The 27,722-nt window shown below is 38.4% G+C and overlaps 1 protein-coding gene across 2 annotated transcripts in view; it reads right to left on the bottom strand.

The window, feature by feature from the left end:
* LOC124545218 (fatty acid synthase-like) overlaps nucleotides 1-27,722 on the bottom strand; it is a 435,708-nt gene that overhangs the window by 1,575 nt on the left and 406,411 nt on the right. For both annotated transcript variants that reach the window (XM_047124086.1, XM_047124089.1), the window contains exon 36: nucleotides 16,874-17,116. In XM_047124086.1, the coding sequence (XP_046980042.1) occupies nucleotides 16,874-17,116 (243 nt within the window). The remainder of the gene's footprint in view (nucleotides 1-16,873; nucleotides 17,117-27,722) is intronic.

The raw sequence follows: 27,722 nt of genomic DNA, 5'->3' as shown, positions 1-27,722 counted from the left end.
AGAGTAAAGTCTCTTTTCATAGCTATATTAACCCTCAAGTGGGCACGATTATGTATAAAGCATGCCACAGACAAATAAAATTGTTTTTCACAGTTCCGTTGTTGCTTCACCATTGTGAGACCATACCTATTCCTTCATTACTGTTTCAGCAAACACAGTTATAAATTATGTTGTTATATGTCCAAGCAAGCAGCAGTAATATAATATATCAAGCAAGCTAGGTCAGAAAAAATTTACAATCCATCCAGGAAAATGACCCACATTATGAGCTAGCAGCACAATCCCACAATGAGACAGTTGTCCATGAGATAACAAGCTGTCGAATATGCAGTTGGATGGGATCTGATGCAGCTGCACTGTTTAATGCTTCGAGTTTGTAATTGCTGTGGACTAACATCTGTCCATGGTAACAGAGTTGTGTAATGAAAATTTATTTCTTTGTTGTTTAATTAAACAGCACTTAAATGCATATTATGTACGTTTATTTTATTGTTATTTAATCAGACTAAGATTAAACAATGATTTTCCTCTTACTTTTTTTACCCTGGTATCATAAAGACACCTATTCTTTACACATGTACAAAGTATGCCATGTGGCACATATGTTACAAAAGTCAGCATGCCCACTCAAGGGTTAATTACAAAGATACTGGTATCAATTCCATTTTCTCAAATGGAACTATGGTTTTTTCCACTGTTAGTATCATCGACAGATTCATCAAAACCCAATTAGTAGTTTCAGAGTAATTACTGTATTTAGAACTTATGATTTATCTGTTTTGAATGTGAAATTGATTGCTGTTTTATACAAATGTCCATGGTTATATACTCAAATAAGGAAATATGGCACTTTGGATAAGGGGGAAACAGAATGTTCCACCACCCAAATAATGTTATTAAAAAGGTACAGAAGAACAAAGCTTTCATTCTATGTGATACATGTGTGTCAAATACTGGTCAGTTTGAAAAAATAAATATCTTTCACAAATCAAGCGACAATAGATATGCGACTTCTCTACCGAGAATACAGAAGGAAGGTGAAGAGAACAGCTGAGTTATATGCACAAAGGTATCCTGACCAATGGCCTGTGCAAGCTTCTTCATCTCTGAGTAGCTACAGCAACCTACATCCTTCTGAATCTGCTTAGTGTATTCATCTCTTGGTCTTCCTCTACAATTTTTACACTCCACACTTCCCTCCAGTACTAAATTGCTGATCCCTTGATGCCTCAGAATGTGTCATATCAACCAATTCCTCCTCCTAGTCAAGTTATGCCACGGATTCCTCTTCTCTCCAGTTCTATTCAGTACCTCCTCATGAGTTACATGATCTACCCATGTACTCTTCAGCATTCTTCTGTAGCCTCACATTTCAAATCTTCTATTCTCTTCTTGCCTAAACAATTTATTGACCATGTTTCACTTCCATACAAGGCTACATTCCATACAAATACTTTCAGAAAGGACTCCCTGACACTTAAATCTACACTCGATGTTAACAAATTTCTCTTCTTCAGAAATGCTTTCCTTTCCATTGCCAGTCTACATTTTATACAATCTCTACTTCGACCATTATCATCTATTTTGCTTCCCAAATAGCAAAATTCATCTACTACTTTAAGAGTCTCATTTCCTAATCTAATTCCTTCAGCATCAACTGATTTAATTCAACTACATCCCATTATCCTCATTTTACTCTTGTTGATGTTCATCTTATATCCTCCTTTCAAGACACTGTCCATTCTGTTCAACTGCTCTTCCAAGTCCTTTGCTGTCTCTGACAGAGTTTCAATGCCATCAGCAAACCTCAAAGATCTTATTTCTTCTCCATGGATTTTAATTCCTACTCCTAATTTTTCTTTCGTTTCCTTTATTGCTTGCTCAATATACAAATGGAATAGCATTAGGGATAGGCTACAATCCTGTCTCTATTCCTTCTCAATGACTGCTTCCTTTTCCTGTCCCTCGACTCTTATAACTGCCATCTGGTTTCTGTACAAATTGTAAATGGCCTTTCGCTCCCTGTATTTTACCCCCTCCGCCTTCAGAATTTGAAAGAGAGTATTCCAATGAAGATTGTCAAAAGCTTTCTCTAAGTCTACAAATGCTAGAAATGCAGATTTGCCTTTCCTTAATCTATTTTCTAAGATAAGTCATAGGGTCAGTATTGCCTCATGTGTTCCAACATTTCTACAGAATCCAACCTGATCTTCCCCAAGATCAGCTTCTACCAGTTTTTCCATTCATCTGTAAAGAATTTGTGTTAGTATTTTGCAGCCATGACTTATTAAACTGATAGTTTGGTAATTTTCACACCTGTCAACACCTGCTTTCTTTGGGATTGGAATTATTATATTTTTCTTGAAGTCTGAGGATATTTCACCTGTCTCATACATATTGCTCACCGGATGGAAGAGTTTTGTCATGGCTGGCTCTCCTGAGGCTATCAGTAGTTCTAATGGAATGTTGTCTACTTCCTGTCGATCTCATTTTTGAGACATTTGTATTCCTTTTTGCCTGCTTCATTTACTTCATTTGTTTTTATTTTCTCCTTTCATCAATTAAATACAATATCTCCTCTGTTCCAGGATGATGTCCACCAAGTATGACATTTCAGTGAATGTGCGAAAAATTTTTATTGGAAGGGGACTGAAATACTAAACAGAGGATATAGAGCAAGCCTGCAACAAGCAGAGTGAACAAAATAGATGTTCTGGCAGCTATTGCTCATTATCTACAAGTTAGCTCCACAGAAATAGCGAGTGCCTCTGATACAAGTCAATCCAGTGTTGTCCACATTTTGAGCACAAACAGCATCCACTTGTATCATGTGTCACTTCACCAGAAGATTAACCAGTGGAACAGCAAAACACACACGGAATTCTGTCACTCGGTTTTGATGTGATATCAGGACAACAAACCCTTTCCTAAAAGAATTCTCTCTACTGGTGATGCTACATTTATGAACTTCACAGAATAAACCTTAACAGATAAAATATCATTTCCTACCAAAGTGCCACCATCTCTCCCAGAGAAAATGCAACTTAAAATATGTAGAGGTGTGTGGTAACAGTGTGATGGGTGCCTGGCTTACTAGTAACTTTGGGGTTAGGAAATAACTCATCAGACGGGATGTGAAGGCAATGTCAGCTGGCCTCCATGTTTATCTGATTTGATGTCACTGGACTATTTTTTCTTTGGTATAACTCAAAGGCAAAATCTATGCATAAATTGCAGTGACCCAACAGAATTTAAAACATCACATTATTACAGCATATGGAATGATATTGAAGAAATCTCTTCAGTCTATCCAGAAATCACTGTGCCAGTAACTACCAATATGTATTACAGTAGGTAGTGGGTATTTCAACAGTTGATGATATAAGCAGAATTTTATAGATGTGTTTATAACTACATTCTTTTGTGATTTATGTTTTGCGCTGAAGTAATTTTGCATTCTAAATCTATATCTTGAAATTAAACTCGTGAGTCATAATTATTATTTAACAGTTTCTCTTCCTCAATGCCTTGTGTTGCAAATCCATTAAATTTCTGACACGTCCCTTTGTCTCAAGGCATTGTGTGAAACAAGAGAACAGAACTATCACTGTAGTTTACTGGCGAATCATCCTTATAAGCTATGCCATTTGCTTTCCAGTTGGTGTACTGGTCCAGTCACATGAAGCCAAGTGTGATTATTCTTTACTGTAAATTAAAACTTCTCTTCATTATTCTGCTACTGGCAGATGACTCTCTTAGCTGCATCAAACTTGAGCACCTCATCAGTCTGACACAGCAGTTCTGTATGAAACAAACATTTTTATTAACTATGTTTCACTTTCGTGTAAGGCTACACTCCAAACAAATAATATCTAAAAAGTCTTCCTAACTCTTAGATTGATATTAGGTGTTAGAATACTTTTCAATGCTTTTCTTGCTATTGAAAATCTGCATTTTACATCCTCTTTACTTCTGCCTTCATAAGTTATTTTTCAACCAAAATTTGAGGACATGCTGAAAAGTAATGCCTCTCAATTTTTAATGTGTAAATGCTGAAAGTTTTTTAAAAATAAAATGAACATTCTACATCTTTATTATTCATGTCTACATATTTGCAGCCCTCTGCCACTATAGGATTTTGAATTCAGTGTGTAATATGGCGGTGTGTAACATAACTATGTCAGTGCGTGAGAAACAGTGAGCTCTAATTGAGTTTTGAATTCAAAGAGTTTGTCCACCCACAGAGATTCTCTCCTTCAGCATGAGAATGTCAGACCGCACATGAGCATTGCAACATCTGCAACAATCCAAACTCTGTAACTCCAAAGATCCAGAGAAATACTGAGGAGAATAACTATACTGGCACACCTTTCTCACTGGAAGAATTAGAAATGCTATATGCTCATGCTCAACAAAGAACAATAAAGCTGCTGGATTAGATGACTTGAGTATGGAACAAATAAAAATGTTTGGACCAGCAACCAAGAAGTGGATCCTAGATATGAAGAACACCTGTGTCTCAAGATTGCAAATACCAAAGATCTGGAGGAAAACCAAAGTTGTGGCCCTACTGAAACCTGGGAAACAGCCAACAGATATAAAAAATTTCTGACCGATATCACTCCTATGCCATCTATATAACGTTTTAGAGAGGATGGTCCTGAATCAAACCTCTGACCAAGTTGACCAAACACTGATCAGAGAACAATCGGATTTCCACTCTCAGAGGTCTTGTTGTGGACAGATCTTGAACTTGACACAACACATAGAAGATGGATATGAACATGTGCAGATCACCAGTGTCCCTTTTGCTGATCTTACTGCCGCATATGACACCGTCAATCACAGGAAACTTTTAACAAAGATTTATGCCACCACAAAAGACTTACACCTAACTAACACAGTTTATGATATGTCTACTACAGAACAGACATTTCTTTGTTACTCTACAAAACAAGAGGAGCTGATGGAGGACACAGAGAAAGTGTGCTAGCCCCGCTGTTGTATAATAGTTACACTAATGACCAGCCAGTTAGTCCTATCACAAGATTGTTCATTTATGCAGATGACACAGCACTTGCTGTACATGGTTGAACTTTTGAGGAGGTGGAAGGAAAACTCACAACAGGTCTTAAGGCACTATCTTACTATTATGATAGCATCTACCTGAAGCCAATCCCCTCAAAAACACTAGTGTGTGCATTCAACTTACAGAACGGAGAGGTTCAGAGGAAACTGAGAATAACCTGGAGAGATCAACTGCTAACCCATTGTGACACCCCAAAATACTTTGGAGTGATTTTGGACCATTCCCTCACCTTCAAAGAACACTGCACAGATACAAAAATGAAAATCTGTGCTAGGAATAACATTATTAGGAAACTGACCAGCAACAACTGGGGAGTACATCCACATGTCCTCCGTACATCTGCCCTTTCTTTGTGCTTCTCCACTGCTGAGTATGCAGCACCTGTATGGCAGAACTCCAGCCATGCCAAACAGGTACATATTGCACTTAATGAAACAAGATGAACTGTAACCGGGTGCTTGTGGGCAACCCCTGTTAACAAAATCTACTACCTCATGGACGAAGCACCTCCAGACATCCAAAGGAGAAAGGCTGCTGAAATAGAAAGAAAGAAGCACGAGATGGACCAAAGACACCCCCTGTTAGGAGGAGAACATCAACCAGAAAGACTCAAATTGAGGAAAAGTTTCCTCTGGACTATGCAACCAATTCCGACAACACCTGCAAACCATCAGATACAACTCTGGCATAGCTTATCATCAGAGAAATACTGGGACTACCCAAAATAAGAACTTGCTGCAGGTCATCAGGTCATCACCTCCCACACTAGATCACCTCCCACATGAGATGTGGAAAATCTTCAATAGACTGAGAGCTGGAGTATCTTGGTGTAAGTGAACATGAAGAAATGGGGATAATTCTCAGGGGATGCACTGTGTGAGTGTGGTGAACCTCAAGACCACCTGCACCTACTCAACTGCACGAAACTTGTTCTGTTGTGAACGTGTATAAATAAACAAAAAACAATCCAATGCCTCTGGCTTGCTGTCATCGATCATCTTCCACACAGTCCTGATATGGTTCATCTAATTTTGATCCGTTTCAAAAATTGAATGAACACCTTTGAGGACTTCTCTTTGATAGTGATGAAGCGATGCAAGCAGATGTGGGGTTTTGGCTCCATCAAGAAAGTGAAACATTCTGCAATGAGAGTAGTCTCTAGTTGGGAGAAATGTGTTCACCACTAGGGTGAATATGTTGAGAAATAAATATGAAGACATAAAGAATAAATATGTAGACTGTTTAAAACAATTGTATCATTTAAAAAGCTTTAACCATTTTCACATAAAAATTGAGAGGCACTACTTTTCAACAAGCCCTCGTAACAAAACTGGTCTACTACTTTTAGTGTCTCATTTCATAATGTAATCCCTCGTTATCACGTGATTCAGTTTAACTTCATTCCATTACTCATATCCTTTGCTGATGTTCATATTATAATATTTTTTCAAGATACTATCAGTTCCATCCAATTACTCATTTTTTAGCTTTACTAATTGCTCAGTGGGAAAAAAGAGGTGTGTGTGTGGCCTTCAACTTTTGCAGTATAAATGACATAGTGTAAGAAGCAAAGCTGCTGAATAACTTTTTTTTAATTGTACCATCAGTTTCAGTCAGAGATCATTTTTCAGTAAAGCTTTTGTTAATAACATGTGTCACATGTATATCATAAAACAGCTGTCAAAGGTATATTACGTTATATTTTGACATGTGACTGAAACTGGTCATACAGTTAAAAATAAGTTATTCACCAGCTTCATGTGTTACAATACGTCATTCCTATGACTTATCGAAGCTGTGTAACACAACCAACAAAAGCTGTCTTAAGCTGCTGTCTGGTTTCTGTACGAGCTGTAAACAGATTTTTACTGCCTGTATTTTATCCTTGATAACTTGGGGTGATTACAAAGAATGTAAACCAGTAAATATGCTAACAATCTTTCTTCAATGTATTTTCTAAGACAACTGGAAGGGTCAGTATTGGCTTGCAAGCTTTTACATTCTTCTGGAATCCAATCTGGTCTCTCCCTGGCTGGTGTCTACCAGTGTATCCACTACTCTGCAAACTATTTTTTGTTTGTAATTTGCAATCATGACTTGTTAAATTGGTGGTTTAATAATATATGGACCTGCCATCTTTTGTATCAGGATTATTGGATGGCTGATCAGGGGGAGGGGACCAAATGGTGGAAACATCGGTCCCATCAGATTAGGGAAGGATGGGCAAGAAAGTTGCTGTGCCCTTTCAAAGGAACCATCCCAGCATTTGCCTGAAGCAGTTTAGGGAAATCAGGGAAAACCTAAATCAGGATGGCTGGACAAATGTTTGAACTGTCATCCTCCCAAATGTGAGTCCAGTGTGTTAAGCACTGCACCACCTTGCTCAGTCAGGATTATTACATTCTTCTAGAAGTCTGAGAGTATTTCAACTGCCTCATATAGCCAGTGCTCAGATGGAACAGTTTTGTCATGGTTCACTCTTCCATGGATATTAATAATTCTAATTAATAATTCTAATGTGATCTACACCTGGTGCCTTGTTTCGACTTATGTCTTTTTGTGCTCTGTCAAATTTTTCTCTTCATGTTTCTTGCTTTGTATAGTCTTTCTATATATTCATTTCATTTTTCAGCATTTTCTTCTTTCTCCTTCACTGTGCTCTCAAAATCCATACAATTGTTTCTCTTTTCTCCAAAGATTCTTTCCATTTTTCTACATCTGTCATCTACGTTGTCCATAAACATCCTTACTTCTACAACTCTGCATTTCTCCTTTAGTCTTTCCTGTTCTTCCATTTTGAACTTCTTGTCAGTCCCAGGTTTTAGATACATGTATCCCATTTTGCCTGTTACATTTATTGCCTTTTTATATTTTCTGTTCAGTCACATTTAATATGACTTTTGTACTAAGCCTTGTCTTCGGCTTTCAAAGCTACCCATTTATCTTCTATTCTATTCCTTTCTCTTTCGAGTCAATTTTGTCAAAAACTCCCTTTGAAACTTTCAACAACCTCTGTTTCTTTCAGTTTATCAACTTCTCATTACCTTAACTTCCTAACATCTCATTACCTTAATTTCCTACCTTTCAGGAATTTATTTAGCTTTAATCTAAAATTCACAATCAATAAATTATGGTTAGAGTCAATGTCTATCTCTGGAAATGTTTTCCAGTTTAAGTTCTGGTGTCTAAATCTCTATCTTGGGAATTATATAATCTGTCTGAATCTCGCCAGTGTCTCCAGGTCTTTACCACATATACATCCTTCTGTCTTGTTAGCAATGACTGAATTGTGCTAAGTGCAAAATATATAGCTTGACTTTTCATTACAATATATATTCTCCTACTATTCTGCCTAATAAATTCGATCTCTAAATAATGTTCTATATAATTCTTCATCTAAGAAAACTTAAATACAGTTGTGTTGCTCTTTAATAAATGTGAGAAACTGAATGTTTTATATTGTTGATGTTCACTGTATTAAATGTACATACAATGTAATCCTATGGGATAAAATAATAGTCAAACAAAAATTTAGTAACCCCTGTGAACATGAAAATGGAAGAAACAGACATACTGATATGCGTAACATTGCACACATCTGGAAGGCACACCTCTGAAAGGGAAGCTGCAGATATCACAGACTGATCATAAGAAATTCCATAACAACCCAATATGAGGACACCTCACAGCTAGCTCACTCTCAGTTTCCCATTCGGTACCTACTATCATCTTACACTGCCTTTATGAAGTGAACTATGACAACCAGGACTGTATTGGACTTGTGTGTGGATAGTGACTGCCATACTTTTTGATTTACTGTCTGACTAGAGAGATGGGCTTGTTATTTATACTCCATGAGCCAGTATAGTGTTTCTGTATAGTGCTCAAATTTGGTGTGTGGATAGTGACTGCCGTACTTTTTTGTTTACTGTATCACTAGAGAGATGGGCTTGTTATTTATACTCCATGAGCTGGTATAGTATTTTTGTATAAAGCTCAAATTTGATGAGTCTGTGGTTTGCACCAGTGTAAGATTTATTTGGAACTGTGTGTAATATTACAATGGTGCAATGACGTAGTGATACTTGGGCACAATTCACAATTGTACTTACATTAGTTTCAATAAGGAAATACTATTGTTTTGTTTTGGGAACTAATGGAAAATTTAATCTGTTGTCACAATATGCTAATTTTGGATGATTTTCTTTTGAGCTTTGGCAACAATACCTAAATTAGTACCAGGAATAAAAGCACTTTACTGGTTCTACACTGCAGCAGTCACAGGCATTGCAAGCTGTACCAGCATGTTAGTAATTTAATGGGGATCAGCAAGACTGGGAAGTATATAAAAAATACAACACATTTTCAGGCAATTATCATCAAATAGATGGATCATCAGCAGGCCTTTTTCCTTTCTATGAATCCACTGTTATATTACTTGGTTCAAACATTAGCTCCACATCCATTCTCTCATTAGCTCCACATCAATTCTCTCTGTGTTACCATTGTCCAATATATCCTCTTTATTATGCGACCATTTTTCATTCAAAATGTATTGGTGGCAGAAAGGCCATAATTCCTGATCACCTTAGGTCAGATACCGTAAGTTATGCATATTTGATTTCGGATTTGCAGTAGTTGAGTAGAAGATGTGTGTGTGTGGTCAACAATATGTGGAAAGTTTCATACATGATGTAGTTATTTGCTTAGCCACAGATTGTTCATGAATCTGAAGTATTGCAAGCTGTGCAACAAATTTTTCAGCAGACTTTGCCATTTCACATATGGTCCAGAGGCGTACAATGGGTTTCTGTAATAGATTCAAAAGTGGTAAACAAGATTCATTCAGTGGCAGCTGAGCAGCCTCCATCTCCACAAATGTGGACATTGTTCATGGCGATATACTTTGTTTCCAAGTTATCCATACTTTTTTCCATGCATCTCAGATGGGAATGTCCACATTAAGAGGATGGGTATTATAAGTGTTTATGTAGATGTTGTACTGCAGCATGGTGGCACTGGGCATCAGCTCCAGCCAATTAAAACATTTCAGGAGATGATCAAATGCTGCCAACAACAAAATATTGTCGAGCAGATGCGCAAAACTATAGACCTATATCTCTGACGTCGATCTGTTGTAGAATTTTAGAACATGTTTTTTGCTCGAGTATCATGTTGTTTTTGGAAACCCAGAATCTACTATGTAGGAATCAACATAGATTCCGGAAACAGCGATCATGTGAGACCCAACTCGCTTTATTTGTTCATGAGACCCAGAAAATATTAGATACAGGCTCCCAGGTAGATGCTATTTTTCTTGACTTCGGAAGGCATTTGATACAGTTTCGCACTGTCGCCTGATAAACAAAGTAAGAGCCTACGGAATATCAGACCAGCTGTGTGGCTGGGTTGAAGAGTTTTTAGCAAACAGAACACAGCATGTTGTTATCAATGGAGAGACGTCTACAGGCGTTAAAGTAACCTCTGGCGTGCCACAGGGGAGTGTTATGGGACCATTGCTTTTCACAATATATATAAATGACCTAGTAGATAGTGTCAGAAGTTCCATGCGGCTTTTCGCGGATGATGCTGTAGTATACAGAGAAGTTGCAGCATTAGAAAATTGTAGCGAAATGCAGGAAGATCTGCAGCAGATAGGCACTTGGTGCAGGGAGTGGCAACTGTCCCTTAACATAGACAATTGTAATGTATTGCGAATACATAAAAAGAAGGATCCTTTATTGTATGATTATATGATAGCGGAACAAACACTGGTAGCAGTTACTTCTGTAAAATATCTGGGAATATGTGTGCGGAACGATTTGAAGTGGAATGATCATATAAAATTAATTGTTGGTAAGGCGGGTACCAGGTTGAGATTCATTGGGAGAGTGCTTAGAAAATGTAGTCCATCAACAAAGGAGGTGGCTTACAAAACACTCGTTCGACCTATACTTGAGTATTGCTCATCAGTGTGGGATCCGTACCAGATCGGTTTGACGGAGGAGATAGAGAAGATCCAAAGAAGAGCGGTGCGTTTCGTCACAGGGTTATTTGGTAACCGTGATAGCGTTACGGATATGTTTAATAAACTCAAGTGGCAGACTCTGCAAGAGAGGCGCTCTGCATCGCGGTGTAGCTTGCTCGCCAGGTTTCGAGAGGGTGCGTTTCTGGATGAGGTATCGAAAATATTGCTTCCCCCTACTTATACCTCCCGAGGAGATCACGAATGTAAAATTAGAGAGATTAGAGCGCGCACGGAGGCTTTCAGACAGTCATTCTTCCCGCGAACCATACGCGACTGGAACAGGAAAGGGAGGTATGGCACGTAAAGTGCCCTCCGCCACACACCGTTGGGTGGCTTGCGGAGTATAAATGTAGATGTAGATGTAGATGAAGGTGTGAGGCATTCCAGTGACTCTTCTGTTTGATATCAGTGCCTCAGATTCAACCATTAGCCAGTCTGCATATTTTAGTGTGGATGCTGCCTTACTCAGTCAAGTGCAACATGTCATGAAGTGGAATTATTAGGTCATGTGCAGCTGACAATTCACTTATAATGATGTGTCTTGTACATCATAATTTTTGGTTGCAGTGGGTCTGTGGGTCGAGAACATTTTTTGTCTAAATTTGCATTCTGCTTTTGGATTTTCATGGGCTCATTGGTACACTGTGAAGCCATTGATACACTTTGCATGCAATTTGCACCCTGTTTTAACTTTGGTGAAGCCAACAGCAAGTTTTCAACACTACAAATCTTGACTGATTCTTTTGGCTGTTGAGGGTGAGCCCCACTGTGAATGCTTTTCTCAAACATGGGATGAGTTTGTTGATGTTCATAAGTAGTTGGAAACTGCTCTGACCACTGACAAATGATTGGCAGCTGTTGTGAATTGGTGTGTTGGAGCAGTTCCCAGAGTTCTGTACCTGTGATACTTGTACCAGAGATACCTTAAGTACTGCCTTATCCTGTGGATCTTGTCTCCTCTGCAGAAAGCACAGAACCTGTCGTTACTCACCAACTTGACTGCAAGTGGCATATCAGTGGTAGATCTAGGCATCCTGTACAGGCTGGACAGAGACCAGGAAGGATTCAGGGTGTAACGCTGAGCCCCTAACCAACAAGTTTGAGGTGGCGCCTTTCACTGAAACTGAGACAGCGGGACTCACTTCACCTGTTTTGGGGAAACCTATTTTGACTGGTGTCTAGAGGAGGCAAAAGTGTAGGGGGGTCTATTAATTGTCAGCAGTTCAAATATATGGTTAATGATGGTATCCCTTAGGGAAATGCCAGCAAGGATTAGGAAAGGACAACACCAGAAACACTCAGTGTTTATGCTGGGAGCCTCATTCAACATGAATGAGGCTACTCCAGTAGCCACTGAGAGAACAGGATGCAATCAACCATGGATTGTGGAAAGATGTTTGTTGTCTGGGCCCTGAGGTCATATTTGGGGCATTCCAGTGAGTGGCAGAGAAGATTTAGAAGATCAGCCTTGTGCATGGAGTTTCAATGAAGCTCACAATTTGCACCATTCTTCCCAGAACTGATAGTGGCCCTTTGGTTCTGAGATGAATTGAAGGACTGAACCAGAGGCTTTGATGGTTCTGTGACAATATAGGTTGCGACTTCCTGGACTTGGGCCATAGGATTGAGACCTGTACCCCCCCCCCCCCCCCCCCCCCCCCAAATGGTTCAGGTGTGCAGTACAAATCAGAGGCTGCTACTCAGGTAGCTGATTATTTGTGGAGTGCGCATAAGAGTTCCTTGGATGACGTGACTCTCCATTCAATCCAGACAACAACTGCTGTAGAAGCACAGAAGCATCAGTGAAGATTTAAAGAAATGTCTCCCACCGGTGGGAGTATTAAAATCCTAGTAGTTAACTGCCAAAGCATTTGCAGCAAAGTGCCAGAGTTCTGAGTGCTCATGAAAAGCAGTGAAGCCCATGTAATTCTAAGTACAAAAAGCTGGTTGAAACTTGAAATTGATAGTAGTGAGATTTTTGGGAAAAATTTAAGTGTATATTGAAAGGATTGACTAATGGGAAATGGAAGTGGTGTATTTGTCACAAGAGACAAGAAACTCAAATCCACTGAATTAGAAATTGAGGCTGCATGTGAGACTATTTGGGCAAGACTCAGTATCAGGGGTGAGTATAAAATGGTAATTGGACCCTTCCATAACTGACCAGATTCAACTTCTGATTTCACTGAAAACTTCAGAGAAACACTCAGTTCGCTTGTATGTATGTTCCCCAACCATACTGTTATCATCAGTGGTGACTTTAATTATCCAACTATCAATCAGGAAAATTACAGTTTTTTTTAGAGGTAGGTGTGATAAGACATGGATTGAGACATTACTAAATGCCTTCTCTAAAAACTACCTAGAACAGATGGAAATATATTGGATCTAATGGCACAAATAGCCCTGACCTCTTTGGGGATGTCTACATTGCAACAGGTATCAGTGACCATGACACAGTTGTGTCAACAATGATTACCAACGTACAAAGGACAACTAAAACAAGCTGAAAGTTATGCGTGTTCAGTAAAATAGGTAAAAAAATCAGTAGTGCCATTCTCAATGAGGAACTTGGAACTTTCAGCACAAGGGAGGAGCATGCAGAGGAACTGTGGCTCAAGTAAAAAAAATAGTTGACCATGCACTGGATAGATATGTAGCCAGTAGAAAAATTCATAATGTTAGACAACCTCTATGGCATCAGTCACTGTAAAGAAACTTATAAAAAAACCAGAGCTAACTACATAATGGGTGTAAAATGAAGCATAGGCCTATAGAGAGACACTGAATGAAACACATCTGGCCGTCAAGAGAGCAATGGGTGATGTCTTCAGTAACTACCACAGCAGAATATTGTCAAATTATCTTTCACAAAACCCAAAGAAATTCTGGTTATACGTAAAGTCTGTTAGTGGCACCAAAGTTAGAGTCCAGTCCCTAGAGAATGAGAAACAGCTGAAATTGTCCAAATTGAACAAAGCTCCAGGGCCCAATAGAATGTCTGTCAGATTCTGTACTGGTTTTGTGGCTGAATTAGTACCTCTTCTAACTGGAATCTATTATAGATCCCTTAAACAAAAAAACATGCCAGGTTTTGGAAAAAACACAGGTCACATCTGTCTGAAAGAGGGGTGGTAGAAGTGAACCACAAAACTAGTGTCCAATATCCTTGACATTGATTCATTGTAGAATCTTAGAACATAATCTGAGCTCAAACATAATGAGGTATCTTGAACAGAATGTCCTCAATGCCAATGAGTACGGATTCTGAAAACATCGATCATGTGAAACCCAACTTGCACTTTTCTTACATGACATACTGAAAACTCTTGACCAAGGCAGTCAGGTAGATGCAGTGTTTCTTGATTTCCATAAAGCATTTGACTCAGTACCACACTTATGCTTATTGTCAAAAGTATGATCATATGGGGTATCAAGAGAAATTTGTGAGTGTATTGAGGACTTTTTGGTAGGGAAGACATAGTACGCTATCTTGGATGGAGATCATCGTTAATTGTGTAAGGTGTGCCACAGGGAAGTTGTTGGGACCCTTGCTATTTATGTTCTACATTAATAACCATGCATACACTAATAACAGTAACCTATAATGAAGTACTATGTGACAGAAACTGCATATTCAGTCAGATCTTGATAAGATTTTAAAGTGATGCAAATATTGCTTTAAAAGTTCAGAAAATTAAAATTTTGCTCTTCATAAAGTGAAAAAAAGTAGTATTCTATGACTGATAATGTTTCACTGTTGGAATTGGCCAACTCATACAAATACCTGGGTGTAACACTCTGTAGCGATATGAAATGGAATGATCACATAGGCTAAGTCATGGATGAAGCAGGTGGTAGATTTCAGTTTATTGGTAGAATACTGAGGAAGAGCAATCATTCTATAAAGGTGACTGCTTACAAATCACTTGTGCGGCCAGCTGTAGAATATTGCTCAAGTGTTTGGAACCTGTACCAGATAGGACTAACAGGGGATATTGAATGTATACAAAGAAGGGCAGCATGAATGGCCACAGGTTTGACTGATCCATGGGAAAGTGGCACAGAGATACTGGAGAAACTGAACTGGAAGACTCTAGAAGATAGATGTAAACTATCCTGAGAAAGTTTACTAACAAAGTTCAAGAACAGGCTTTAAATAGTGACTCTAGGAATATTTTGCAATCCCCCCTCTGCTCACATACGGACTGTAAGGATAAGATTAGATTAATTCCTACACACACAGAGGCATTCATACAATCATTATTCAATATGCTCCATATGTGAATGGAATATTGTAGAGTATAGATGTAGACACAGGTGAGGTTAGGATTGAACTAGACAGACTAGAACAACATGTTTTGTCCTTTGTTTCCTACCGAGTGAGGTGGCACAATGGTTAGCACACTGGACTTGCCTTCAGGAGGATGACGGTTCAATCCCAGGCAAATGTCGGGATGGTTCCTCTGAAAGGGCACGGCCGACTTCCTTCCCCATCCTTCTCTAAGCTGATGAGACTGATGAACTCGCTGTCTGGTCTCCTCCCTCAAAACAACCCAACCCAACCCTGTTTCCTACAGATGTCGGGCTCACTGTCAGTGGTAGTTAGGAAGCCTTGGGTGTCTCTATGGTTATATGGAAACTTCAAGCAAACAATTAATACACAGTTGCACATTGATTCTAATCCATTGCATTATCGATATAAACTTCTTCCAAATGTTCTGCACTCTTCTGTACCAAATTTCGGATGACTGCCACCTGGTTCTCTCTTCCTGCAAGCTAAGGGGCACACCCATGTACATTGATCTGGTTTCACCAGCTATTTAGTAACTCCACCAAAAGTACTAATGGAAGATATGGATGTATTGATATGTGTAACATCATCCAAATCCTGGCAAGCTGCCAATATAGCGGGCCGATCACATGAAATTCCTTAGTGGGCTGATGTAAGACAATCTGGTGGCTGTATTGCTCTCAGTTAATCTCTTGTTACAGAATGTTTAATAAATGTGCGTTGCCCATAAAATGAGGGTTACAATAAATGCTGAAATCTAAATTTTCTTCTCTTTCTAAATAATAAACTGAAGCCAAAAATTGTAGTTCACATATGTAACTACAGGACATTAACTAACTGTCTATTAAATTATTCACATTAATACAGGCCTGCCACCTAGTCAAGAATACTGGTTTGCATAATGCATTTCACCATGCCTTTCAAATAAAGACTATTTCTGCTGCTGCTTATGAATCTAGGAGTTATAATATAAATGGTAGAATCAGAACATAAGATTTCATTGTTTTTGTTGTAAATTTGCTTTCTCATTATATTATCTACACCTCTGTATTGTATGACACAGTGACGAGTAACTGTATAAAACATGAATAAAAACTATTGTTATTATTGTTGTCGTAGTTGTTGTGTTGTTACCCTCTCTATTAAGTACTGACAAAAAAATTTTCTGCATTTAAGTTGGCACCCAACTAATGGACAGATTTTGCCAATATCTTTCAGTTTGCTGATTCATGGGAGAAGAAACATTTTTTATAACCTTCATTTAAGACCATGTATATGCTGTATAATAATTGATCAAAACTAAATTTTCAATATGGCATTGGATGTAAAATGTCTCATATCTAAAAATAATATCTTGAAAGACACAGGCAGTCTGCCCCAAAATTGTTTACAAATACAGAGATCACTGAATGAGAAGGAAATATAAGCTAAAGAAATGGTAGAATGTAATAAGATAACTCACCTTTTCCAGGCCATATGCTTCACCAATATCAAGGATGGCACCTCCTGTCGACTTAATTAGGGTTACTGGAGACTGAATAGTTTTGTATGGATCACTTCCATTGACAACTTCTGACAAACGACTGGCAATTGTTGAGCAAAATGCACGTACTTGAAGACTGTTCTGAATTTCGCTATCTGGAAACAGTTTCATAGCAATCTCCACCTGTTCCGATTTTTCCAAGCCAGCAGCCTCAGCCTGTAACTGCAATATCAATCAAATATATTTTTGTGTCCATATTTTTGACATCACAAATACTTGTGTACTTTGTAGAGGCTGAATAAAACAATAAACAATGATAAACACTTTGCACAGGATGGTTCATTTCTAGAGTTTGCTTCCTGATACTAATATGAATACTGGGCAAGTTATCAGTCCCTGTTTATTCAGTGCATCATGACAACAGCCATAAATTTAGCAGGGATCCTGAATTTAATAGCTTTCTACAGTACACAATATCTATGGAAACACTGCAACAGGGAGTGTATAATCAAAACATTCATTTTCTCTAAATCAGGTGAAAGTAAGCAAGAGACTTCATTGGTGTTCTAATGATCACATGGTCCCAACTACTGGCAAGTGGCATCAAGAAATACAATTCTACAAGTCTTCAGTGTGCTTCTAAACTGTTCCTTGCAGCATTATGTATTACAGAGGATGCATTCCAGGTAAAGAATGTAATCCAAACAGTCTTCTAGCAGCTCCTATAATAGTTTGTATGGTTATACCACTACTATCAACAAAGTAAATTCTGATGACCAATATCCATTCATCCCGGTGTCCTGGTGCCCTTTACCCAGCCAATGCAGGGTCAGGACTGGTATAGTACTTCTCCAATTGTGTGGAGGACTGACTGCACCTATATACAGGTTGTTATTACTATAGTGTTGCCACTCCCAAAGGCATTTTTTAAGCAAATAGCAGCAACTCCTACCTAACACTCACTGGGGAGAAATAATGCCTCATAATAAGTAATAAATATTTATTTCAGTCTTTATAAATATTCTCTAGATGCTTCTCAACTTAGTCGTCACCATTATTAACACTTTGGAGGCAAAGCCCATAAAGTGCAGACTCTGATAGCCTGCCAAACAGCCCACAACCCACGTTTTTACAGATGTGCTCTCTAGATGTTTCCCTTCTCTCATTTTCACATTTTTAAGTGGGCTGCACCGACTCAATTACATCAATTCTGTGAGGTGAAGTTTAACTAATGATACAGCTCCTCACAAGTAAATTTGCAAGTTTGAAGAAACCAATGTTGATTTTTCAGAAGATGGTGTCAGGACTGACAGAGGATGATGTGGATTATAATCAAAAACAAATGTGGGAGGTTGTAGGTGAAGAATGCTGATAACTATATACTTGGTATATTTATCTGGATTTAAATTGAATGAGCATTCAATTCATAATTCAGAAGTAAATTTTGTGCTAGAATTAAAAAAGTAGAGCATCCTCCAAACACTACAGAGATAAACAATGGAATTACTCCTCAGTATGTCATGACTAAAGGGTTTGGAAGACCAAATGCAGAGGGGAGAATTTTACACTGTATGGACTCTGAGGAAGGTTGGATGACAACTGATTACATAATTGATACTGATATCAGGAAAACGCCTAGCAACAACACATTATATGACAATGATCTGTGGACACCTTGGAAAAATCTAAGATCTCAAACTATGAACCCATACATCAGGAGTCTACAGGCTATCAACTGGGAACCATTCCCTCAAAAAGATCGAAGACAAGAAATAAGGGAGATGCAGACACTAAAACAATGTGTATTGTGCTCTCAGAGAGATGAAAAATTAAATGGAAATGTGCAATGCAAAGGCACAGTCTACTGCTGTAATGAATGTAATGTAGCACATTGCAAATTACCATGATGTGAAATCTGTCACACACATCTTTCATAGAAATTGTATGTAAGACTTCATTATTAAATTACAAGACATGTCTGGACAATAACTACTGTTTTGGAAAAAACCTCATAAAACTTTTTTCAAACAAAAATTTATTTTGATAAGAAAGAGGATTTCTTGAGCTATTTTTCTACATAGTTGCCACCAATGTTCAGGCATCTGTCATAGAGGGAAAGCAAATTTTCAATGCCCTCTTCATAGGAAAATGCACTTCTGAAAACAGCCACTGCTGAGCATCATTTTTTTGTGTTGTCATAGCTGTCAAAGCCCATCCTCCAAAATCACGCATCAAGTTCAAGAATACGTGGTTGTAAGAAGTTGTGAGTTCAGAGCAATTCAAAACAAAAGGCATGGAATACCTAGTCAAGGCACTGTGTTGCTGGTGTCATTCAAAACCTTGTTCAACAATTTGGTTGGGAGCAGTTCAGTCACCTGTCACAGAGCCCCAATCTCACACCTTCTAACATGTGTTCTTAAACCTGAAGTGTGATTTTTAAGAAAGCAATGACAACATAAAAGACAGTGTTCAGCCTTGGCTGTCTTCCCTGGTGGCATCTCTCTATGAAGAGGGCATAAAAAAATTCATTTCCTGCTATGACAGATGGCTGAGCAATAGTGGAAACTATGTAGAAAAATAGTTTAAGGAATGCTCTTTCTCGCAAAAACACATTTTCATTTGAAAAAAATGTTTTTATGGTTTTTTTTCCAAAATGGTGTTTACTTTCTGGACATGCCTCATATTTCATGCAACATAATCAAATTGGTTTCTGAAAAATTAGAGAATGTACTTGTGACCAGTTTTTCCTTCTTTTAAAAACAAAGTTGTCAGTAAATTGCTTTACCTTATCTTAATACAAGAACAAAATATTACATCGCCATTAAACTAGAAAGTGGAAATTATCAATAGTGTTGTTGTGCTACATTTGTAATCTTTGAAGAGTTGAAGTTGTTTGAATATGGTAAAAACAGCCAGACCTTTTGGTATAGTTTCACTTGTCAGAAACTTGTCACCTTTCTCTTCATACAACTGGAGCAATAATAATGGTGTGGCCAGATACCTGGTTTTGTGTTGATTTTTCAGCTGCCTTGATATGCATCTTTTACACACATTATGAAAACCAGGCCATCAGATGAAGATTTCATATAGCAGTGAATAAGACTTTTGGGGAGTTGACCAGAACATTCCAAAATTCTGAAGCTCCAGTTCTGCAAAAGTGCTTGCCCTTACTTTGCATCAGTTCTGGCGTTGCCAGGATAGAACATCCACTACAGTCTTGGTTGTGGATATTTGCTTGACCTACAGTGAAGTGCCTGACCATTATCTGACTGTATTGTCTCTCTTCATGTCAGATTCACATACATGTCGCAACTGTCAACAGATGTCTAATGAAGTTTCCTTTTGAGCTTGCAAAAATCAGATATCCCATAGCCACAGAAAGTTCCCAATTGTGGAAATTAATATTAATGCTACCATTTTGCCCCAGTCTCTGAAATAACAACTATCATCGAGCGGTGCTCATGAATTAATATAACTTGCATTTTGCAGGAAAATTTAGAATCATCTAGTCATACGAAGATAATTATGAAGTTCATATAAAATGAATGCAACTAAGAACAAAATATAACTACAAAAAGAAAGAAATTGACCAAAAGTAACACCAGTGATCATTTTCACATGATGGAAAAATATACCTATGTGCAAGTCTTGTATACAAAGTCAATTCTTTTGTCTTTCTTCAAAACAAACAAATCAATAACCTTTTCACTGAAATTTTATATACTTCGAAAAATGTCATTGTATATGAAGACCATTGCCAATGTCAACATAGTCTTAATCGTTATACTTGTTAAAAATGACTTCACTCTCTTCAGAGTTCCTTCCTTACAAATTGTTATGCTTCTATTGCCCATGTGATCAATAAAACAAGTAATCATTTTTCATATTTTCACAAAGGTCTCAGCATCAGAGAAATACACAGTAGACTAAAAATTTATACATGAAAATCTCTCCATCATTTCATGGGACATTTATTTTCTCATGGTGGTTTAATTTGTCATTTTCAATTTTCTTTCTTTTCAATGTCAGTTCTGCCATAACATGTTCAGTTTCCTGTATTACTTTGTTCATATTTCATCTTTCTGTTTGGACACATTTTGGAACATTTCCAATATATACTGAAGAGCCAAAGAAATTGGTACACCAGCCTAATATTGTGTAGGGCCCCTGCAAGCCCACAGAAGTGCTGCAACACGACTAACGTCTGAAGTAGTGCTGGAGGGAACTGACACCATGAATCCTGCAGGGCTGTCCGTAAATCCATTAAGAGTATGAGGGGATGCAGACTTCTTCTGAACAGCATGTTGCAAGGCATCCCACATATTCTCAATAATGTTCATGTCTGGGGAATTTGGTGGCCAGCGGAAGTGTTTAAAGTCAGAAGAATGTTCCTGGAGCCACTCTGTAGCAGTTCTGGACATGTGGTGTGTCGCACTGTCCTGCAGGAATTTCCCAAGTCCGTCAGAATGCACATTGGACATGAATGGATGCCGGTAATCAGACAGGATGCTCACGTATATGTCACCTGTCAGAGTCATATCTTAACGTATCAGGGGTTTGATATAATTCCAATTGCACATGCCCCACACCACTACAGAGTGTCCACCAGCTTGGAAAGACCCTGCTGATATGTAGGGTCCATGGATTAATGAGGTTGTCTCCATACCTGCACACATCTATCTGCTTGAAACAATTTGAAATGGGACTTGTCTGACCAGGCAACATGTTTCCACTCATCAACAGTCCAATGTCAGTGTTGACGGGCCCAGGCTAGGCATAAAGCTTTGTGTTGTGCAGTTAGCAATGGTACGTGAGTGGGCCTTCAGCTCCGAAAGCCAATATTGGAGATGTTTTGAATGGTTCACTCCCTGACACTTGTTGATGGCCCAGCATTGAAATCTGCAGCAATTTGTGGAAGGGCTGCACTTCTGTCCCGTTGAATATTCCTCTTCAGTCGTAGTTGGTCCCGTTCTAGCAGGATCTTTTTCTGGCCATAGCAATGTCAGAGATTTGATGTTTTACTAGATTCCTTATATTCACGGTACACTTGTGGAATGGTTGTCTGGGAAAATCCCTTCATTGCTACCTCAGAGATGCTGTGTCCCATCACTCGTGCACTGACTATAGCACCATGTTCAAACTCACTTTAATCTTGAAAACCTGCCATTGTAACAGCAATAACTTATCTAACAACTGTGCCAGACAGTTATTGTCTTATATAGGCACTGCAGACCACAGTGCTGTATTCTGCCTGTTTTCGTATCTCTCTGTATTTGAATACACATGCCTATACCAGTTTCCTTGGTGCTTCAGTGTATCTTTTACTTTTTGCCGTATTGTTGCCCTTTTTCTGCAGATGATTGTATAACACATCCATATACTAAATCAATTTTACACCTTTAACAGATATCAATCATTTCACTGCTGTTTTTAATAGAACAGCCAACTTCCCTTTATTATGGAAATGATTTGCTATGATTATGTAAATTCAGTGAAACCACAAGAGAAGTTTCCATGCTTCACCCACAGCTGGCATCGACACTCTCCCTGACTCATACAAATGGACAAGTGCAGGCAGCTTGTCATATGCCAACAGAGCAGAGCAGTTGGTATCACTGTTACAAACTATTATCCTAGCATTTTCATCACTTTAGAGTACAGTGTGAAGTCAAAGTATGAAGCTTTAGGGAATGTATAATGGAACAGGTATTCTTCCCTCGTGGGGAACAAAGACCAGTAGTAATATAACACCTACTCAAACTCATTCCTGTGGGAAGACTTTGCATTCAGATTAAGATGATTATCTGGGAACTTTAAGGAAATATTATGTTTGCATGGGTTGGTTGCGAGTGATGAATGCATCCTGTATGAGATGCTCTGATATTTTATTTTTGTAAAACATTTATATAATACAACATAATTATTTATTTTAGGGTATATGAAAATGTACTTACGTAAAAGAGCCTAACATATTTATTAAGAGGAACTGATTTCTTGATCTTCACAGAATCAACAGATATGTGTAGAAAAATTTGCAGTGAAAAAGAAATTCATCTATGTGGTATGATCAAAACAGATCATGGCAGATTCAAATTGTTATCAACTTATCATGATCTACTGAATTAAGGCATGTGAATTTCCATAGAAGCCTGATTGAATCAAAAATAAAATCAAACAATGCAAAATCCACGATGGAATGTAACAATATTATGATAAGGAAAGTTGCTACTCACCATATGGGGGAGGTGTTGGGTCGCAGATAGGTGTAACAAAAAGACTGTCAGAAATACATAAATAAAGTCTTTGGCCATTAAGGCCTTCATCAACAATAGATGTAATAACACACATGCAAATGCAGCTCACACACACAACCACAGTCTCAGGCAACTGAAACCACACTGCGAGCAGTAGCACCAGAGCATGATGGGAGTGGCAATGGAGTAGGGGTAAGGAGCTGGCTGGGACAGGGAGGGGGAGGGATGGTATGGTGGGAGTGGTGGGCAGTGAAGTGCTGCACGTTAGATGCAGGGTAGGTTCAATTGACAGCAGAGTACCACTGTGGGAGGGATGGGAAGGATAGTGGGCAGGAAATTTCTCATTTCAGGGCACAACGAATGGCAGTTATAACCCTGGCAGAGAATGTAATTCAGTTACTCCAGTCCCGGGTGGTACTGAGTTGTGAGGGGAATGCACCTTTCTGGCCAGATGGTGTGACTTTGGGAAGTGGAAGGAGACTGGAAAGATAAGGCATGGGAGATTTGTTTTTGTACAAAGTTGGGAGGATAATTACGGTCTGAAGGCTCCAGTGAGACCCTCGGTATGTTTTGAGAGGGACTACCTGTCTCTGCAGATGCGATGACCACAGGTGGCTAGGCTGTATGGAAGGGACTTCTTGGTACAGATTGGGTGGCAACTGTTGAAGTGGAGGTATTGCTGGTGGTTAGTTGGTTTAGTATGGACAGTGGTACTGATGTAGCCATCTCTGAGGTGGAGGTCAACAGCTAAGATGGTGGCTTGTTGGGTTGAGTAGGACAAGGTGAAACAAATGGGGGAGAAGTTGTTTAGGTTCTGGAGGAATGTGAATAGGGTGTCCTCACGGTCGATCCAGATCGCAAAGATGTCATCGTTAAATCTGAACCAGGTAAGGGGTTTAGGATTCTGGGCTTTTAGGAAGAATTCCTCTAGGTTGTCCATGAATAGGTTGTTATAGGATGGTGCCACATGGGTATCCATAGTTGTATTCCGGATTTGTTCGTATGTAATGCCTTCAAAGGAGAAGTAATTGTGGGTGAGGATATAGTTAGTAATGGTGACTAAGAAGGAGGTTGTTGGTTTGGCTTTTGGGATGTTAGTGTAAAGGGAGGTGGTATCAATCATGACAAGCAGGGCACCGTGAAGTATAGGGACAGGAAATAGCTGGTATCTTTTATACAGGAGGGCAGGTTCCAGGAAATAGGTTGAAGTTATTGGTCTACGAGAGCAGAGATTTTCTCTGTGGCGGCACAGTACCCAACCACAATGGGACATCCTTGGTGGTTATGTTTATGGACTTTGCGAAGCATGTAGAAGGTAGGAGTGTGGGGAGTGGTAGAAGTGAGTAGAGAGATGGATTCCGAGGAGAGATTCGGGGATGGGCCTAAGGACTTGTGTAGTAGCTGGAGATCCTGCTGGATTTCTAGAATGGGATCACTGTGGCAAGGTTTGTAGATGGAAGTATCTGACAGCTGGCTGGCCAGGGTGGCTGAGCGGTTCTAGGCGCTACAGTCTGGAACCACGCGACCGCTGCGGTCACAGGTTCGAATCCTGATTCGGGCATGGATGTGTGTGATGTCCTTAGGTTAGTTAGGTTTAAGTAGTTCTACGTTCTAGGGGACTGATGATCTTAGAAGTTAATTCCCATAGTGCTCAGAGCCATTTGAACCGTTTATCTGACAGCTGGCGGAGTCCTTCTGCCAGGTAATCCTTGCGGTTCAAAACAACAGTGGTGGAGCTTCTATCTACAAGTAGGATTATAAGGTTGGGATCAATTTTTAGATGGTGTGCTTGTAATGGATCTGGGAGATGTTATTTTTTTTTACCGTATTTGTCGATACCAAATAGTAAATGTTTTTTTTTATACTTTTTGTCAGAATTTATTGTAATTTGCCTTATTATATGTTAGTTTACTTCTGTTTTTGAGAGTGAAAGCATATTGATTACTATTAGTAAATGTATCGAAGAATACCAAAGAGACTGATTACAAGTGGAAGGTTGTGTGTTGTGTAAAATATCTTTGACGCTGGAGTCGTCTTTGACTATAGTCACTCGGCAGCTAACTCTTGGTGTGTGTTGACAGAAGAACAATGTGAAGGTCGCCGTCATAAATAATTTTGAATTATGTTACTATTTTTTTTGTATTAACTATAAAATAAGAAATTACATTTGAAGAAATGGTATTTGAAACACCAAAATGAAACAAACACGTTGAACCACGTCTTTTCTGCAGCCGACAAAGATGCATTGTGGAATCATACTTAGACAACTGAAGCCAAGACTAATATCGCCTTGCAAACGTCTAACGGAAAAGGTACTGTCACGAAATATGGCAAATTTAAGTAAATAAAAAATAGTGACCATATTTTCAACTTGTGTCTTAGCCGGGATGCCATATTTCAACTGGGGGCTCAGCCGGGATGCAACATATTTCAACTGGGGGCTCAGCCGGGATACAATATTTCAACTGGGGACTGTAGCTGGGATATTGTGTTCACGAGATCTTTAACAGTGCTACGAGGAAGAAAATTTTTGTGTGTTAATACCAGTTTGTATTTGTGTCCATCGGGAAGTAAAAGTTTTGGAGAAGAAATGTTTTGGCAAAAAATATAATTTTCGACAGAAGAAAATACTTCAAGAATTTTGGTCAACAATCACATGGATGGAAAACGTGTTCCAGATAAGTCACGAAACCCTCGTATTTTGTTAAAACGATATTTTTATCTTGTTTCGTATTGTTGTGTATAAATTTTTGTTCTTCACAATGACTTATGAGATTTTCGAGAGTATTGTGCCTAAAGTAGAAAGTAGTAATTTAATAGACTTCGAACATCAGGACAGGTCAAATGAAACAGAAAGAACCGATCAATTTGATTTAAAAAGTTTTCTTGTAAATTTCACGAAAGAAATTAAACAATCAGTTGGCGACAATAAGACTTACTGGGATGAAAAAATTGATAACATTTTGTTGCAAGTCCAAGCAGTCAATACCCAAGTGGGTGATCTTTCGAACAGAGTTGGCAGTGTTGAGGAAAAAATTGAGTCTGTGGAAGCAAAAGTAAATGAAATTGATGCTAAATTGAGCGGTGAAATTAATACTGTAAAAAATGAGTTACTGGTAGATAGGGAAAGAAATGTAATTGATTTTAATGAGATAAAAGGGGAAATTAAAAATTTGGATGAGAATACAAAAGTTTAGTAAAAAATGTACAACAAGAAACTGACAATCGTTTGGTTACTCTAGAAAAAAAAATACGAGTGCAATGATTTAGAAAACAAAAAATCTGTCAAAGAACTTAGCGAAAAAATTGAAAGTTTTGACATTGAATTTCAAAGCAAAAATCACAATGTCAACACATGCAATCTTGTATTTAATATTCCAGTGAAGCACTTCTCGGTAGATGGACCCTTACATCCCGTTGATTTTATACAGTATTGTAAGGATTGTTTTTTACCTCACTCACCAGATGATATGAAAATTAAATTTGTGAAAAAATTCTTGGAAGGGTAAGCTTTGACTTGGGCAAACCAGATTGTAACTCTGGGGATGACGTTTTCAGAATTTGAATCAAAATTTCTGGAAAATTTTTGGGATGATCTTAAACAAACTAGAATCAAAAGTGAATTTTTGAATGGGAGAAACTATAGAGAATCAGATGGGAGCATGAAACAATTTTGCAAAAGTGAACTTCAAAAACTTATTCATTTAACAAAACCTTTGGATGATGACTTGATCAAAACTGATACCTTAAAGAGAAGATTGCCATCAGCAATGCAGTTGAGTTTAGTTCATTGTCCTGATAGTAATGTAGACCAGTTTCTCAATTATATTGAAAAGTTGGATAGGGTAACAACAAGAACACACAGTGGGTTTACTCAGAAAGGTAATGGTCAAAATTGGGGAAATGACAACTTTCAAAAAAGGGAACAAAACAATTATCATGGTGTCAGTCAAAATTCAGGGGGATATAACAATTCTCAAAAGAGGGACCATAATTTTTATCCAAAACAAGAACATGATTTTTGCGGAAATAATCAACAAAATAGAGAACACTTTAGGGATTAAAATCACAGAAATTTTGTTAGAGATCAGTACAATAGAAACTACCAACAATCAGGTAATGTTTGGCATAGGAATGGGAACAGAAATGTTGATCAGAGACATTGGCAGAACCACAATCAGCAGTTCAAGCAGGAACAAGTTGTAATTCAGGAAACAAAAAACGAGTAGATGCCCCCTTGAAGGTCCGCAAGGTTGAGGCAGAAGGTGAGCATGATGAAAGGACCAATGGATGTGACTATCATAAACCCAAACATGACAGTTCCAAGCCTAAGCTATCACATGAGGTCATTAGTTGTTACTTATTGAAGAAATTTCAAGAGGAAAATAATGATGATAAAGATAACATTTTCAGTACACAAGAACATACAGTAGATAAAAGTAATTGTGATTCATTTAATTTAACAGAGTTTTACACTTGGGCAGAAAAGAACAACACTTTGTCAGATGATGTAATTTGTAGTAGTTCAGAGACGTGTGTGAATGAAAGAGAGAATGCATGCTGTGAGAATGAAA

Source organism: Schistocerca americana, chromosome 8 (genome assembly GCF_021461395.2).
Source record: "Schistocerca americana isolate TAMUIC-IGC-003095 chromosome 8, iqSchAmer2.1, whole genome shotgun sequence".
In the NCBI taxonomy this organism is placed as follows: Eukaryota; Metazoa; Arthropoda; class Insecta; order Orthoptera; family Acrididae; genus Schistocerca; species Schistocerca americana.
The sequence above is the reverse complement of the archived record's forward strand: the minus strand, read 5'-3'. Positions and strand labels throughout refer to the sequence as shown.